Raw genomic sequence first — 12,601 nt, 5'->3', positions numbered from 1 at the left:
TGTCATATACGCACATCCACTTAATTATTCCGCGCTTATGTAATTGTGTTACGTCGTGGGCACTGGGAGGGGTATTGTGTAAGCAAGCATTCTAAAGAAAGTTGCGAGCTCTTTGGATGAGTGTTCGGACTCAAGCTGACAGGTGCACATACCCTCAGTCTACCGGACATATATAGCTTGGGGCACTTAATTGAGTCATTGAGGGTTGTTTATCTTGAGGGTAAAAGTGATCATTGGGAATTGTGAATACAACTGCACCTCTACACTTTATTTAGTGCACGTATTCACTGCGCATTGGAACGAATTCGACATAATTTGGTATAATCAGTCAAAATTTTATAACCTTTTATAAAATTTTATAAAAATTTTAAACATGATAAAAGATTTGTGCCGTGCTCCAAAGGGGTAGTTTATAATATTCCCTTGTCCTGTGGTCAGATATACATTGGGCAAACGGGACGATGTATTAACACACGTCTCAGAGAACATCTCAACTCTTTCATTCATTATTACAGCGCAAAGACGGACGGGACAAGAAGAGGACACAACAGCGCTGACTGTCAACTAAATTTTATTCGAGACCAGTGGGTTTTTTTATACCGCCTGGTGAACAGAAACGGAAAAAAACAGGAAACCATGCTGGAATAGCAACATGAATGTGCAAGGGTACAAGAATGAAGATTGGCCGACACGTATCAGATCTCACATTCTAGATATTTAACCTCTTTCTGGGACAATGCCACTGATGGTGCGCTTATGCAATCGTCCTGCAATCTTATAATCATACAGGCTTCTATAATTTCTCTAGTTAATGCGTCTCGGTGTTTCCCTATGACACTGCATTGCCTGTACACAGGTTCACATTGATAGTCACTATTATCTTCTGCGCAGCAGTCCCTGCAATGTTTGGCTACGTGGCCTGAGGTAGCAACACGTGCGACATTTTCACTGTGCTCTTTTAGCCTTTTGTTGAGACAGCGGCCAGTCTGCCCGATGTACTTTTTCCCACAGGACATGGGCAGAGAATACACCACACCTTCTTGACACGGGACAAAATGATCCCCATGTTGTACCCTTGCACATTCATGTTGCTATTCCAGCATGGTTTCCTGTTTTTTTCCGTTTCTGTTCGCCAGGCGGTATAAAAAAAACCCACTGGTCTCGAATAAAATTTAGTTGACAGTCAGCGCTGTTGTGTCCTCTTCTTGTCCTGTCCGTCTTTGAGCTGTAATAATGAATGTACGTAACCAACTCGCCCAAAATGTTGTATTATGGATCTCAACTCATTAGAATCTAATCGCTCCACTAATCTAGTTGATCATTGCCGTGAGTGTCAATCCTGTTTTCCGTCTTTGCATTTTACTGACATTTTGTACAAACACCCCGACCAGTTGACCAGGGAAATCATCGAGGCGTATAATATGGCTAAGAAAGAAAGATTGTGTGTCAGCAAACCTTCCCTGCTTCTGCGTGACTGCGAAGTTGCATATCTGGACATCACATAGTAACACGTGCGGTCTGGTTTTGGTGTTTTATTGTTTCTGTACCTTATATAATTGTGTTTTCTGCGATCAAACTTTAGTTGAGAGAAAACAGCGCTTGTTCCTGTTGTTTCTTCCTGTCGTCCCCATTTGTTCGCGCTGTTTTTTTTTGATAAGAACCTTGTCTCTCTACAACTCTGAGGGGAGCAGGTTCCTCAAAAAACAGTGCCTACATACAGGTTATGCTGAAGGAAGATCCCAGATTTTTGCCTTACTGCTCTGGCAGACACTGGAAGAAGTAGGGATTCCAAATTAGCTGCAGTCTCATAGCAAGTAAGTGCCAACAGTAGTTGTACCGCATACAAACTGTGTCAGTTGAATAGGAGACCTTAGGTACAATATGTAGCAGCCAAATGAACCCTTTCCACCTGTATTTATGGTGTCATATGCACATGATTGTGAGTAGGATGGAGCACCTTTGGCAAATATTTCCGAATCATGAATAGCTCGCCAGTGTTTCTCTCAAAAAGAAAGTATGCAGCAATTGTATTGTATCTTGCCAGTGCTTACCGATGGGGCAGAAACATGGAGGTTAACTGTTTAGGCTTGAAATTAGATAGAGGACAGTGCTCTAAGTCATGGAAAGAAAAGGGACTAGGGTACTGCCGAGACATCCAATGTTGGGAAGAGACCTGGCACAAGCCTCTAAGTGCAATGGGCGAACATAAAGGCATGGACAGAGCAAAAGCAAGATAACCAAGAATGGGTTCCATGGGGAGGCAAGTGCAACAGGGGAATCATGCAGGCATATGTGACAATAATAAATTTATAAGGTGGCCGTAGCCTTTGTCTTGCAGCAGGCGATGATGCTGATTATGCGTGCAGTGGAGACATTGTCCGAGGACGAAGATGACGTGCGCTGTGATGGAAGCGACTGCGGAGCTGGCGACTCAGTGAGCGCCAACCTGTTTGGTGGTGGCTTGGCCCAGGGTTACAGCCCTGCACCCGGCGGCCCTTTCTCGGCACTCACCCCGTCCATGTGGCCACAGGATCTTCTTGCCTCCCTGGCTCAGGTGGGGTAAGCCTTTTGAAGAACCAGCACTCTAGTAGATACGTCCTGCAGGAGAGTTGAATTTAGGTGCAGCTCGATAACTTGTGAGGAAGCAGAAGGAGAACATTTCTGGACACATTAAAGGAGTACAGACTGAATCTTTTACTCTGTTAGCAGTGCAGTTCTCTTTCGGTTAGTCTTTTTCTCTCCCCCCTCTCTCTCTCTCTTTCTCTCTCACTGTCTATGTAAGCCCTCGACCCTCTATATCCGTATTTCGGAAGTGTATCCACAGGTGAAAGTGTATCTGTCACCTACAAGCTTCTGCCCACTCATCACCACATAGTTATGGTGCAGTGGTTAGGGCACCTGACCACTGTGCCCAAGGATGCAGAATCGAATCTCGGCCACTGTGGCCGCTTTTCAATGGAAGCGAAAAGAAAGGCATTCGTGTGCTGTTTGGTGTCAATGCACATTAAAGAACCCCATTTACTCGGAATTTCCGGAGCCCTCCACTATGGCTTTTCTCATAGCCTGAGTTGCTTTGGCATGTTAGACCTCATAAATCAAACCAGACCAAACCACCTGTCCTTCAAAAGGCCTCCATCCACCCATCTACACACACAAGTGCACCTCTGCCCCTCCAGAAGAGAGCAAATTGAAATGTACATTGAAAGGGCAATCAATGTAAAAGCAATATTTCACACAGCCAGGTGCTGCTAGCACAGATTTTTCACATCACATTTCTGTTTGGAATGGTACATCAGCTGCTTATTTACACAGATCGCAGCTTGGAATTTGCCTGCACTAGGTCATTTATAATTAAATTTTCTTCCATCATGTTGTTTCTAAGTTAACCAAACAGTGGCTATGGTATGACATGTAAGTGCTCTTAATATCACATCAGGCACACAAAATCTGCGTCGTATTAGATGTTTCACTACTACAACCCTTACACCAGCCAGGCCCAATAGCCAACAGGGGTAGAGATGCATCAATAGGCAGCTGTTCTATTTGCAGCAGCAGTGTTTTTATGCCTGAAATTTACAGCAACCAGTCATTTGTTGAAACCACAACTGAAACAGTGTGAGAAAAAATTCAATTATCGATTATATACCTCGTACAGGTGAATTTGACATGGTGGTGTATGTTCAGTAATGTCTTCTGCATCATTACAAATGATTAACGAGCGACTGAAACTTTGTATCCCTATGCTTTTAAGATAAGATAAAATAAGAATATCATTGCTGGCAATAGATCTCAAGCTCTTTCACTACTGTGACTGCTGTGATTCATGAATTGCAATACCACTTTCCATCTGTTTAGTGCTATACAAGGTCGTCATCCATACCACTTGACTGGAGCCATCTATTGCTTGATCTCCGGATCGGTTCCTTCGTCCGTGTCTTATTAGCGCAGCTTTTTATTGCATTGATCTCCGGGCAGTCTTTTTATGCAGTTAAACTTGAATATGGCAACCCTTCAGCTGTGAATCTCTGTACGTCAGCAGTGGGAGACTATGGATTACGGAATCCTTGCGAGTCCTTCGTACAAAAAATTGAAAGCAGCTACACAATGTCGAATATGCTGTCAGGCTAGTCCTTCAGGAATGGCATAATTGCATGAAAAGGATGTTTGTAGTAAAGGGCACAGGATGAGTGTGGAATGACTACTGATTTAATTGAACGGTTGCCAGCATGTGTTTGAGAGAAATTAATATAAATTGAGCATGCACAGCTGGGAAACACGCAACTCTGTGAGGTGACAAGGTGGTATCTTGCACATCAGAAACCCCAGCTCTCTCCTGTATGGCAGGACTGAAGAGTAAATGACATAGTGGTGCCCATGTTCTGACTTATAAAGCATATAAAGCTTCCATCTATGCAAGAGCAAAGTAACATTTCTGAATAAGATGCTCTGTGGTACCGTCTTTTTGTTTGTAGAGTTTGTACATGTTTTCTGGCTGCACATGCACAAAATGTATTTGCTTCTCTCAAACAAATGCCGGCGATTGTTCATTAAAATCAGTTGTCAGCTTGCACTTGCCCCTATAGATGAAATCCAGAGTGGTGTTACTAGTGGAAGCACTTGCACCAAAGTGGTTCCTGTTGGAAACCAATTTAATGCAAGTGGTACCAATTGGTTTCTCATTTTATTTCATTTGTTAACCATTTTTATGTGGGTGGTCGCGTTTGGTTTGTGAAGTGGTTCCACTTGAAAACCACTTTGATGTGAGTGGTCCCAGCCACTTTCCTGGCTTGTGTGTGTTAATTTGAGCAACTTTACTGTGTGTGAAGATCCAAACTATGCTGACGCTGTGTGCCGTCTTGGTTTGGGGATTATTAGGAAGTTCTCTGGTTCTGTTTTTTTTTTTTTTTTTTTTTTTTTTTTTTCCAGCCTGAGGACACTGGTTGCCACCATGACTGCCGCTTTGATGAGTTTGGCTTCAGGATTGAGGATGAGGGTAAGGAGTATCATTGTCATACACTTCAAGAAATGTGCTTTCAGCACCAGATCAAACATGAGTGGAAATACAAGTGCAGATGTGCAGGAGTATTAATCAAAGCAGGAGGAATACAACGTGGTTTGTTTTCATTTTTGAAATGTGGTTATTGCATTGTAGGAGTGATGGTTAACCTTGTGGTGCCCAAACTCAAAAAGCATTCTGTAGAAGTTGCAAACTTCCTGGATTTCGTCACTAATTGTCTCTTCACTGCAGAAGTATTTAAAACTGGCAATTTTATTCATGAAAAGATTAATCAGAATTGCAGCATAATGAAATTTAGCTAATTTTTGTCATTACTGAATGCCTGCCCCAATAAATCTGCACCCGACGAAAGCATAGGTGAATACAGTAAATCGACAGTTAAGTTGAAACCAGTTCTATCACCTACTGCTTTGGCATTACAACTACTACAGACAATTTAACCCTTTGAGGGTCAAATTTTTTTGAAAAAAACTTTCCTTGATGGTCAAATTACTTTATTGCTGATTTTCAAAGTTCAATATAAGTAAAGTCAAGGAAAACGTTGTAGAAAAATATTAGGAAGCGTATTTTGATGCCAATGTGTTGCTCCACACTGCAAACTCTGGAACCTCAGGAAACCACTAGGAGAGCAGGAATACCTGTGAGCGTAGATGGTAAACAAGCTTACGTGCCTCCATTGTGATCACAGGAGGGGAGGGGGGGCAACCGAAACCATACAAGCCATACAAGGGCGTTGCCTCAAACCAGGCCACAAGCTGCAGCTAGGTATCAGTTCTGTTTATCCCCTGCACTGAAGCGCCCATAAAGATAGGAATCAAGTTTCGTACCTCCATTGCGATCACCTGGCAGAACAGAAACCACAATAGGGCGGCAGCGTTACCACAGATCGGGCACACATCGGGTGACATGTTGCAGCTAGGAATTGCTTCTGTTCATTTTCGCAAGAAGACAGCGCAATAAATTTCAAGTGCTTCTTGTAGTTCCTAGTAGGTGGCAGCACCTCCCAGTGAGCATGCATCATCATTAGGGCGCGAATTGTCAAACGGAGGATTGAAACCGTACCTGTACGGCAAAAACCTCAGGTGACGAAAAACGGCCGCCGTACATTTACGGCAAAAACCCTCAAAGGGTTAAAGCTATTTGGATATTAGGGCTGACACTTTGACCTTCATTTGATAAACTTGCCGGGAAAGGCCGTTTCTGAAATTGTATTCGGAACTGTTTTTGTGATCCCACAAGCAGATATGAAAATTGTACCCATTTTTGTACTTCATGCACCAGACATTACAAGTTTAACACCGCAGGTTCATTTCTTATCACGACTAAAATCTTGTCTTTTAGATGCTTATTTGAAATCTACCTAGTTAAATACATTCTGTGCTGGTTGTGTCTTCAAAATGCTGGCTGAAACCTGCATGTTTCAGCTATACAGGACATAGTACATGCAACCCTACAATGTTGCACATTTTAGTTAACTGCGCATATATAGAATGCTATGTTACATATTCCCTTCGGGTGCCGTGTCCCTGTGTGGGGACGTGAACTTTCTTCGGCTGTGCAAAAAAGTAAACAAAGATGCCATTTTCAAAACACATGCCCTGAGCTACTTTATTGGACAACTGGCACCATTTTATGCGAAGTGAAAGAAAGTTTGCCTGAAAAGTGCGGCAAAAGTGGACATGGCTACGTTCTACGGAGATAATCGTAATTGCTTTTTGTTTTTGTCATTTTTGGACTCTTAAGAATCTGCGGTGACCAAAATATTGTGAGCTCTCCACGGATCTTCTTTCATTTGTACATACCATGATCTTCTTCTTCCTCTTGTACATACCATCATCATCGTCCCGCGGCGCTGGCTCCGGCACGCGCTTGGGTTCTGTCCATCGGAATAAACGCCAGACACGGCATCCGTTGCCTTGCCGTCTCGACCTTGCCGTCTCGACGTGGCCTTCTTCCACAAGTGGTGGAGGTAAGACTTGATCCCCTTGCCGTTTTGTGCCCTGCCTCTCGCTGGAGCTGCGTTCCGGTCGCTGTTTACCGCCTGTCACCATCGTTATGTCTACCGAGAGTACCCACGAATCGGCAGGACCCTCTACCTCGGCTGCACCACCCCCTCCGACTGTGCCCACACGACAACGCGACCCGCCGCTGTTCGCTGGTCGTCGCGATGAAGACGTCGATGACTGGCTGGACACCTATGAACGATGCAGTAACTACAACCGGTGGGACGATGCTCTAAAATTTCTGAATGTTTCTTTCTACCTCATTGAGGTCGCCAGAACCTGGTTTATTAACCGCGAACCCCACACCACCAACTGGACCACATTCAAGCAACAGTTCCGCCAATATTTCGCGGACCCAGCAGTTCGGACTGAAGTCGCGAAGAACAAGCTCGCCTCTCGCCTCCAAGGTCCCGATGAGTCGTACGCGTCTTACATAGAGGCCATAATTGCACTTTGCCGGCGTATTAGTCCCACCATGCCGGAACCTGAACGCGTACACCACATCTTGAAAGGAATTAATTCTGTGGCTTATAATACCCTGATTGCCCAGAATCCTTCTACTGTTGACGCCATTATTGCGACCTGCCAACGCATCGACCAGCTGCAGTCCTCCCGATTGCAGCCCGGCATTGCTGCTGGCCCGACCTCTGCTGACCTGGATCTGCGGGCACTGATTCGAGCCATCATCCGGGAGGAGCTCCAAGCCCTCAAGCCTGTCTGTCGACATGGGTGCGATCATTCTTCCGTACCTTCTAATGACGCCGGTCTCCGCAACATCATTAAAGATGAGCTTGCAACCATCACCCGACCTATGGCGTCCGACCCTCCTGCACCCCGCCCAGCATCGACTTACGCGCACGTCACAGCATCACCCCCTCCTTTTGTTCCGCCGCCCCAACTGGCATCGCCCTACAACCACATCAACGCTGTGACGACGGCACAGCCTACGCCACCCTACTACGCACCTTGGCGCCCCTCTCGCCCAGTGTGCTACTACTGTGGAATACGAGGACATATATCCCGCTTCTGTCGTCGACGCATTCAGAACGAGCGGCGTGGTTACGACGCCTTCGAAAGCGACGTACCCTCATATTATCAGCGACGACCTAATCCCGGCCCATCTCGTCGATCCTCTCCACCGCCGGTATCCTCGTCTGAACCAAGTGGTGCCCATGTATCCCGACGCCGGTCCCTTTCCCCATACCGCCGCTCTGTTTCTCCACTTCGACCAGCAACAACTGCTCCTATCCGTCACTCGGAAAACTAAGCGATGCAGTTTCCGGAGGAGAAACTGCACTCTGTGAACTAACCAAAAGTCCTCCTCATCGCCCGTACAATATGATTTCCGTTTTAGCTGAAGGATTACCGGTCGAAGCTTTGATTGACACAGGGGCTGCAATTTGTTATTCGCGCTGATTTGTGCCACCGTTTGCAGAAGGTAACGACACCATACGATGGACCTCAACTTCGTGGAGCAAATGACGTCCCTCTACATCCTTCAGCAAAGTGTACAGTTCGAATTGTTATAGACGGCGTCCGCCACCATGTTCAGTTTGCTGTGCTTTCACCGTGTGCGCATCAGATGATTTTTGGATGGGATTTTTTGTCGACCGCTTCAGCGTTAATTTCTTGTGGCGACCGTGTCATTCATATGACAGACAGTGATTTTTCATCTGACATTTCTGAAGGACGTCATTCCCTCATTGCCGCAGTTGATACTGTATTGCCTCCACAGTGCGAAAAGCTTGTTACCGTTGTGTCAGAACACATCACTGACGGGGATGTACTCATCGCACCATCTCATCGTCATCTTGCACGTGGAATTGCCTTCCCATCAAGTCTTGTACGATTCCGCAGCGGCTCAGCGATAGTAGCTGCCACGAACACATCCCGTGAATCCCTCGTGCTGACTAAAGGAACTTCCCTGCCATGCATAGTGGATGCTCACCCTATGTCCATGATGGTGCTCACCGCCCCGCTACCTCAGCAACGTGATTCATCGCACGTCTCTCTTCTCATGCTGTCGAAGACAATCAGTCCGGACCTCATGCCGCACCAACGCAAAGAATTGCTGGAATTGCTTCAAGCCCATCAAGCCATTTTTGACGCCACTTCCCCACCACTGGGACGGACTAGTGTTGCACACCACCGCATCATTACTGAAGGTAACTCGATCGTACGCCGACGACCTTATCGGGTTTCTCTCTCGGAACGAAAAGTAATCGAAGAAAATGTGAATGACATGCTCCGTCGCGATATTATTCGTCCATCAACAAGCCCATGGTCCTCCCCAGTAGTATTAGTCAAGAAAAAGGACGGATCGGTACGATTTTGTGTTGATTATCGCGCACTCAACAAAATTACCCATAAAGATGTCTACCCTATGCCGCGAATAGATGACGCGCTTGACTCTCTACAAGGCGCCCAATATTTCTCGACCTTGGATCTCCGCTCAGGTTATTGGCAAATACCTATGCATGAGAGCGACAAAGAAAAAACCGCTTTCGCAACTCCCGATGGACTTTACGAGTTTAATGTTATGATCTTCGGCCTGTGTAACGCACCAGCGACATTTGAAAGAATGATTGATATGGTACTTCGTGGCCTAAAATGGAGAACCTGTTTATGTTACTTGGACGACATTGTTATCTTTTCGGCAACTTTAACGACCATCTCACGCGCCTGAATGAAGTCCTGACGTGTCTTTCTTCAGTGGGCCTTCAGCTCAACACCAAGAAGTGCCACTTTGCACAGAAGGAAATTAAAATATTGGGACATCTCGTTAGCCATGATGGCATTCGTCCAGACCCTGATAAAATCAGCGCGGTTTTGAACTTTCCTCGCCCACAACGGACTACAGATTTGCGCAGTTTCCTCGGCCTGGCGTCATATTTCCGGCGTTTCATAAGGCATTTCGCAACTATTGCGGCACCACTTCATGAACTACTTAAAGCGCGAAGCTCTTTCGTGTGGACTGAACAGTGCAACACTGCTTTTACCGACCTAAAGAACGCCCTCACATCAGATCCCGTTCTTGGCCACTTCAGCGACAGCGCTCCTACCATCCTGCACACTGATGCCAGTGGTCACGGTCTTGGCGCTGTCCTTCTGCAGCGCGATGCAACTTCGCGTGAGAAAGTTATTGCCTTCGCCAGTCGGACCTTGACTCCAGCTGAGAAAAACTATACCATTACCGAGCAGGAATGTCTTGCCGTCGTCTGGGCTGTTCAAAAGTTTCGCCCCTACCTCTATGGTCGGCACTTTACTGTTGTGACCGATCACCATGCTCTTTGCTGGTTGTCTTCACTGAAAAATTTGACAGGCCGACTTGGCCGCTGGATTCTATGCCTGCAAGAATACAGTTTCGACGTCATTTATAAATCGGGTCGCCAACACCAAGACGCCGACGCTCTTTCTCGCTGCCCACTTACGGAATCAGCCTGCTGTTTTTCTTCGCAACGCATTTCTACCTCTGACCACAGCCGACCATCTCTTCCCCCGACGCATATCACAGCAGTTTCTTTTGACGATTCTGAGCACAAACACGCACTCCGCTCGCAGCAATTAGCTGATGCCTACTGCCGGCCCATCATCGACCGGCTTATCGGCGCTTCGAACCCGCCCAATGCTAGGCTTCGCCGACAGCTTCGCAATTTCAAGCTCGAAGATGGCATACTACGCCGCTACGTATATTGCCCTGATGGAACTCGTTGGCTCCCAGTCGTGCCGCGTGCGCTTCGCCCACGTATACTGGCGGCTTTCCACGATGACGCCACTGCCGGTCACCTTGGTTTTAACAAAACATATGACCGCGTGAAAAGACGATTCTTTTGGCCTGGCCTATCTTCTACCATAGCTAAATACGTCGCTTCCTGCCATCTGTGCCAACGTCGCAAGCGGCCGACTTCTTCGCCCGCTGGCCTCCTACAGCCTCTTCCATGTCCCGCCACGCCATTCGACGTAGTCGGCATCGACTTATATGGTCCCCTACCTCTCTCCGACGGGGGTAACCATTGGATTATAACAGCTGTCGACCACCTTACACGCTATGCTGAGACGGCCCCTGTACCGACTGGTTCCGCTGAAGAAGTAGCTAATTTCTTTTTGCGGTCAATTGTATTGCGTCATGGCGCTCCTCGGGTGCTTCTAAGTGACCGCGGGACGGCCTTCTTATCGACAGTCCTATCCGAAGTTCTTCGGGCCTCATCCACCCTCCATAAGACAACCTCAAGCTACCATCCCCAGACTAACGGACTGACTGAGCGATTTCATCGCACCCTATCGGACATGATATCCATGTACATCACATCGGATCATCGAAATTGGGATACTGTTCTACCATTCGTCACATTCGCCTATAATACTGCAGTACAGCGGACTACCGGCTACTCCCCATTTTTTCTCGTTTTCGGCCGTTCTCCCACTACAATCCTCGACACTTCCTTCTTCTCTACGCCCGATTACTCCTCATCATTACCAGCCCAGTTCTTATCCCGTGTGACCCGATCCCGACATCTTGCCCGCCTCAACACAAAAGCGTGCCAGCAAGACCGCAAGAGTCGCTACGATTCGAAGCATCGCGTGGTCTCTTTTCGTCCTGGTGACGAAGTACTGCTCTATACACCACTGCGCACCCCTGGCCTTAGTGATAAATTTCAGCGCCGCTATGTTGGCCCCTACAAGGTCATCAACCAAACATCCCCAGTAAACTACCAAGTCACACCTGTTGATCCCCCCGCCGACCGACGCCACCGTGGAGCTGAAATTGTTCATGTATCTCGCTTGAAGCCGTTCGTGCGCCGCGGTACATCGGTTGATTAGGAGCGGCCAGGCTGGCCGCTTCCGACCCCCCGGGCAGATTGTGTGAGCCCTCCACGGATCTTCTTTCATTTGTACATACCATGATCTTCTTCTTCCTCTTGTACATACCATCATCATCGTCCCGCGGCGCTGGCTCCGGCACGCGCTTGGGTTCTGTCCATCGGAATAAAACGCCAGACACGGCATCCGTTGCCTTGCCGTCTCGACCTTACCGTCTCGACGTGGCCTTCTTCCACAATATTAACATTTATTGATTGGAGGAAGGGCCGTAAGTGTGAAATAATGGCTATCATCTTTATTACGAGCGTATTCAGCCTAGCATGCACTTCTGAATGTCACCATCCCTGTTCGGGGACAGGGTGCCTCAAAGTTGCCTCTGCTGGCATGCTCCTTTTCCGAGTGTGCCGGCGTGCAAGGAGTGTGCAAAAAGGCAATAAAAGACGTAGTTTTGAATGTTTGAAAACAGGCTAAATTCTAAAGTCGACAAACTCGGCTTCCTTATGTCACTGTACTCTTTTTGGGCAAGAAACTGAAAGTGGCGCTGAACGTAATTTCTCACTTTCTATCTTTTGTACTGCGCAACAGCTGAACAGAGTACCTATGAGACACAAGTGGTGAGAATCTTGCACAGAAAAGTATTTTGGACATTACGGCCTTCCAAACTGACGTTGTGAACAGCCTAATCGCGCGCAGCAGAACCCCAAAAATAGTGCGGTCAGCCACAGTGAGTACCCAGAGCCTGTTGCGATGAAGGCTAGAC

The 12,601-nt window shown here is 47.0% G+C and overlaps 1 protein-coding gene across 2 annotated transcripts in view; it reads left to right on the top strand.

Annotated features, from left to right (window-relative positions):
* The window catches only part of LOC146190170 (small G protein signaling modulator 3 homolog), a 75,144-nt gene that overhangs the window by 914 nt on the left and 61,629 nt on the right, over window positions 1-12,601 (top strand). Inside the window, exons 2-3 of one of the 2 annotated variants that reach the window (XM_084604902.1) lie at window positions 2,367-2,554; window positions 4,927-4,993. In XM_084604902.1, coding sequence (XP_084461028.1) covers window positions 2,367-2,554; window positions 4,927-4,993 — 255 coding nt within the window. Of the gene's footprint in view, window positions 1-2,366; window positions 2,555-4,926; window positions 4,994-6,805; window positions 6,987-12,601 lie in introns of those variants that run through there. The other variant, XM_084604903.1, reaches the window with a different exon arrangement.

The sequence above is a fragment of the Amblyomma maculatum genome, chromosome 5 (genome assembly GCF_055883805.1).
Source record: "Amblyomma maculatum isolate TAMU_Amacu chromosome 5, ASM5588380v1, whole genome shotgun sequence".
Lineage (NCBI taxonomy): Eukaryota > Metazoa > Arthropoda > Arachnida > Ixodida > Ixodidae > Amblyomma > Amblyomma maculatum.
The sequence above is the reverse complement of the archived record's forward strand: the minus strand, read 5'-3'. Positions and strand labels throughout refer to the sequence as shown.